Raw genomic sequence first — 5,484 nt, 5'->3', positions numbered from 1 at the left:
GCGCGACATAAAAAACGACACGGACGTGAAAGAAGACGACACACCAAGCGCTTGGTGTGTCGTCTTCTTTCACGTCCGTGTCGTTTTTTATGTCGCGCAATAACTTTTAAGCACGAGAAGAGACCCACGACGTTTGGTGGGAGTCGAATCGTCGACTTTTGGTGTTAATTAAGGCGTAGTTAATCAAGGCACTCGAACCCACGCCCAGACATGGAGGTGCGCAAGAACCGGCCATATCTCCAAGTTTGATTTTAGTTGACAGCGTGAAGGTCCACTAGCCCACTAATTTTGTTGTTAATTAAAGCCAACTTAAGTAAGACACAGTTAATTAATATAGAATTAATTAAGGCCCTCGAACCCACGACTTTCGGTGGGAGAAAACCAGTAATAGCAAGTAACGACGCATTCGAATGAAAATGTTAAGTAATGTAATTAAGGTATTGTGAGCGCGCAGGCATTCGCCTTCATCCTCTTCAGCGCATGCTAAAGTGGCTATAAACTTTTCGGATAGGATACGCGTAAGCAACACTTCTTTGTGGAACACAATGTTTAGCGTACGGATATATTGCAAGAAATCTTGCGTGAGCTAGTTCATCACTTGAAATAATAATGGCTATGGTACAGGCAAAGGCCACTCAATAACGGCGCAACTCACCCCGACACTTCTCCCTTTTTTATTGTTCATTTGAATAAAATAAGTTGCAGGCTTTACCATCCCAAAAGTGCACAGTTAGTCATGGGGGCGTCGTATAGTAAACGGCTCTGGATTAATTTCTACCACTTGTATGTAGTTCTTTGACGTAGCTTACATCCAATGCACAATGCACACTCCGTTCCCATCGGAATGCGGATTTCGCGACCGGGAATCGAGCCCGTGGCCTCATGCTCGCAGCGCAACGCCATATAGCCGCTGAGCGACCTCGGTCTGTAGCGCTAATTTCGCCACGTTTCTTTTATTTATATGGCTATACAAAGAAAATAAACTGTTTAGCTGGCGGGATTTAATGAAACTTGGTCAAAGCCAATTTGTCTCAACGCCTTCCGAGTGCTCTTACCCGCAGAGCTTCATTCCTTTACCCCTAACTTGTCCGAAAAGATAGGCTAACATAAATCGTGCATGCACAAAGTTGCTCGCGAATCGCAGCGGAGACGAATACAGGAGCACCAGTATGCGAAAACGTATTCTAAGCAAGATCCTGCGCCATCTTCGGTGCCCCTAATTAGGGCTCTTGGTTCCAGTGGGCCACATTTGCCGACGTAGGCTCCGGCGAATGTATTCAGCCACACATGAGCAAGGCTGGTTCCCGCTACGCAGCTACTTTGAATGGGAAAAGCGCCCCCGTCCCTCGGCTCGCTTAAGAATATAATCCTCCTTCCCCGCCCTCGAAATCCACCACTAGCCAGCAGTCAGCAATTACGGCCAACACTCGACAGACATTTTCGCGAGTTCCATTTTCGCTTGACGTGCTACTTATTGGTCACGAGTCCTCAGAGCATCGGAATATCAGCAGTGTGATCGAAAGCACACATACACACGCAGACTTCAAACACAGCGTCTGCATCTATATACCCGCTGATGGCACGCGCAGAAGCTTAGGATATATAAAGAAAAGTGAACTGTGGACAACGCGCCCACGCTGCTACCCTTATCCACCGCAGCCAGTCAAGTCCTCGTTTGTGATAGCCGACAGTGGAGGCGGGTGCTGGCCAAGGCCTTACCCGTGCTTTCTTCCCCGAAGAAGTCTGGTTGGTTCAGCCAAACACGCACGCACGCACGCACGCACGCACGCACGCACGCACGCACGCACGCACGCACGCACGCACGCACGCACGCACGCACGCACGCACACAAATAAAGGTTCTCTGCTCGCATATAAACAGATAGTACTGCGATTGTTAAATCTTCTTGCCATGTTAGAAAATGTGGCGGATGGATGAATGAAATTATTGGGTATGCTGTGTCGATGACGCAGCCGCAGTGGGGTGCGTCACGCGTCTTGCGCTTCCTGCTGAGGGTGTAGGGGCACTAGATACCTAAATGACGTAACGCAATACATAAGTGACATTTATTTACACATTACAAAGCTTACATGCTCAACCTATAATACAGCTAGGGGGGGATCGTACGGTCTAATCTTTCACTCGTGCTAGCTCCCTATACGTAGTGGGCCCGCCGTGGTGAAAGGGAATGGGCACGAATCGGCATCACTCTGTCTTGCTATTAGAGTATCTTTGTGCCACTTATGGAACCTGTGGAACGCGGGGGCGCCATAGCCGAGCAACCATCAAAATTCTGCAGCAAATTTCTCACTTGTAAGCCTTTTAACACCTGACGAGCTCAGGTTTGGGTTAAATAAATTATACCTAATGTATACTTGGGTGAGCTATCTCAAACGCGGCCACTCCTGCTCGGATCGACAAATGTACTGTCGAGCTATGCCTTTCTGAAGGTGAAACGACAGGCTAAATTCAACTCCGATTGCGTCATGCGCGGCTCAACCGTCTGTACACATGACCCACAAAGAACCATATAATGGCTTCTTTCCTCTACCCTACAATATCGAAGTAAGGCGCGTACGTAGCATGCTTGCAAAGATATAATAAGAGTATCGCTTGTTTTAGTTGCATGCCGTTTTATTAAGCGACCTTCTATGCTAATTGAAATGAAATACGTTTCAGATCAAATTAACGGCTTTTTGAAATTAATAGTGTTTAGAGTCTTGAGCACAGACCCCTATACGGGGAGAATTCTGAGAGCACTGCACATATTAGCATGATGCATGTAGCCCAGTGACTTGTCACGTTAAGCACCCAATACAGAGCGTAATGACAAATAATTACTGCGCCCGTCATTGTGTCAAAAGCATTGCTGGATGAAAGACACCAAACCATTGGTTTTCGAAGGACGAGAATCTGTGGTAAATTCGGATTCGAGATCTGCCCCTATCTTGCCTGAGCTGGTTGCCTGCAAAGTGGATATTTTGTTTGTTTGTTTCTGCTGTATTATTTGCTTCATGCAGACGCATTGTAGCCGTGCGTAACCTGAAAGAGTTGTGGCACGGTGGGGTTCGCCGAGAACGGAAAAAGCATAAGAAGCACTGGTGGTCGCCATACAATGTGAGCTTCACGAGGGACGAACGCTGCAAGCGGTCGCAGCAGCATAGCAAAAGACCGTCCCTTTATGTTTCATCTTTCACTTCGCGGGCAACATGAGCGTGACTCAAAAGTGCCGTTGGCAAGCAGACATTCGTTGTCCATGCATCTTGCAGGCTGTCACAGCATCATACCTAAAGTTCGGTCAAAACAACGGATGCCGGCGTGTGGTAAAAAAATGCTAAATATACAGTAATCCACTCAAGAGCAAGTCAATTGATGGCTACTTTTCAACTAAATGTTTTTTTTTCGCTGACGCCATGTCATTGGTTTCTTCCACTTTTCCGGTTTCTTCTTATTCAGCATACCTTTCAGCAACCTGTCTAAATTTTGCTTTAATCGTACACACGCACGCAGGTTTGCCCTCAATAGCTTCATTTTATTTTTCCTAGCTTGTTTTCAACTACTGGGGTGATCTTTAGTAGATGTATCCTTTTCTAATCTTCCTGTTTTCGGCTTCAGATGTTCTTGTGATTCTATGTACTAAACCTTGCCTGATTTTATTGCCCTAAATCTGGAAGCAATCCTACTTTTCCGTAGGCAAAAAGTAATAAGAGATTACGCGCATCCCTAATCACTGCGAACTGTTACCCTTACATGACGTTTTGTCAAAAATGACTGATTTTCGAAGTCGCAAAACCGTTCGAGGCCAGAAGGACTCAGCTCAGTCAAATCTATCTAATAACCATCATTCACATGCTGGTTGAACCGCCATGCTTGCAGCTCTCATACACACTTTTGCCAGAGTTGCCTCTTGTAACTATAGTCCGAGACTTCATTATGGCAGCGAAAGGGGCGTGGACAGAAAAACGCAAGGATGCGAGGCGGGGTTAGAGTCAACGGCTCGCGTCGCACCTAGTTTCTGTGACCTGAGATCACCTGGGAAATGCTCCCTAGAACGCGGAAATCCGGACAAGATTCCAATCAGGCGGTAAAATTTAACCCAGCGCGAGCACTTGAGTGGTCGCGGTGTGGGTGCACCGATGACGATTCTGACGCTGCTGGTGGTGTTGACGCAACGCTTTCGTTTCCTATTCTGTTGAAACTACTTGCGAGATGCTTCGCGTAGCTCTGAATAAGGCTTGTTTTTTTTCTGTACGTGGCTTTGAGTTGCAAAACTCTCACAGAGGCACCACGCGAGATAAACTTCCGCAACCTTTTAAAAAACGAAACGCGAAGCATTTTTTAGCGTAGAAAACAACTCAGACCGCACTCTAAGACCATCCCTGAAGTGGACTTCACTTACCAATGCCGGAGAGCTATAGGAAGAAGTAGGTCCCATAAAAAACCTAATTACCGAGCGCTATATGTGAATACAACTTTATATATGCGTGCAGTTGATATAATTCGAAACAGTCAAAGAATAAATGGAAGTACACGAATGCTTACCAAAAGCCCGGCACGTCGCGTTGACATAAAACCACTTCTTATTCATCTGAAATTTCTCTCTGGGAAAGCAGAGAAATGCTCAGAGATGTATTTCGACGTATGGTCTAAGTTATTCAGTACACTGCTTCTGGTATATTGAGAAGTTCTGCATTGCAAAACTCCTCCTCTTTCTTGATAGTCTAAAGCCTGTTAAAGTAACGCAGGCGTCCGCGTTCTCCAAGGAGTGGAGATCACAGCCAGCGGCGCGTAGCGACAAAAAAACTGTCTAATTCACCAATGAAACAAGGGGAAGGCACAGTGTTCGATGAACAGAACATTGCCGATCTTTGCCCCGGGGCAGGTCATAGAGAGCTTCCAGAGTTCCTCGCCGTTCCACCGTCTGCACACATCACACGTTCATTCCATCATAACGGGTGGACAGCCGGAGGCTGCGCTGTTCATCGGTGCGTTGGCTCCGTCGACGCCAACGCCGAAGAGCGCCGTTGCTGCGGAGCGTTCGTCCGAGCCCGGCGGCACCGCGTGTGCCCATGCCCCCCACGCGCGGCGGGAAGCCCGACGATCCGGCTTCTGAGCAGTGCCGTGAAGCCCTCCTCGCACGCCCTGCCCGCCGCCAACGGCGCGCTGCTCCGTATGTCTGACGCTATGCTCCTGCTCCGGGTCTGACTGCTTCTAATGCATTACCCAAAAATGTCGAATATATGGCACAAGAATTTGGTTTCAAGCTTCGACATTCAAAGTTTGGGTGCATAGCTTCTTGTGTCATGTTCGTACACAGGATGTTGAGTCTTTTATGCGAAGCATATTACGAGGGCTCAACCCAGCTCCTCAGGCGCGGCGGTGACCATGAAATCACGTGACACCGTGACGTCACGACAGAGGAGAAGTGGCTTTGGCTCAACTCTTGCAAGACGGGCTGGGTGGGAATCGAACCAGGGTCTCCGG

General features: G+C 47.8%; 1 protein-coding gene across 1 annotated transcript in view; it reads left to right on the top strand.

Annotated features, from left to right (window-relative positions):
* Positions 1–210: 210 nt before the first annotated feature.
* LOC135898426 (neprilysin-1-like) overlaps positions 211–5,484 on the top strand; it is a 22,136-nt gene continuing 16,862 nt past the window's right edge. Inside the window, exon 1 of the mRNA XM_070537986.1 lies at positions 211–216. Coding sequence (XP_070394087.1) covers positions 211–216 — 6 coding nt within the window. The remainder of the gene's footprint in view (positions 217–5,484) is intronic.

The sequence above is a fragment of the Dermacentor albipictus genome, chromosome 4 (assembly GCF_038994185.2).
Source record: "Dermacentor albipictus isolate Rhodes 1998 colony chromosome 4, USDA_Dalb.pri_finalv2, whole genome shotgun sequence".
Taxonomy (NCBI): domain Eukaryota; kingdom Metazoa; phylum Arthropoda; class Arachnida; order Ixodida; family Ixodidae; genus Dermacentor; species Dermacentor albipictus.
The sequence above is the reverse complement of the archived record's forward strand: the minus strand, read 5'-3'. Positions and strand labels throughout refer to the sequence as shown.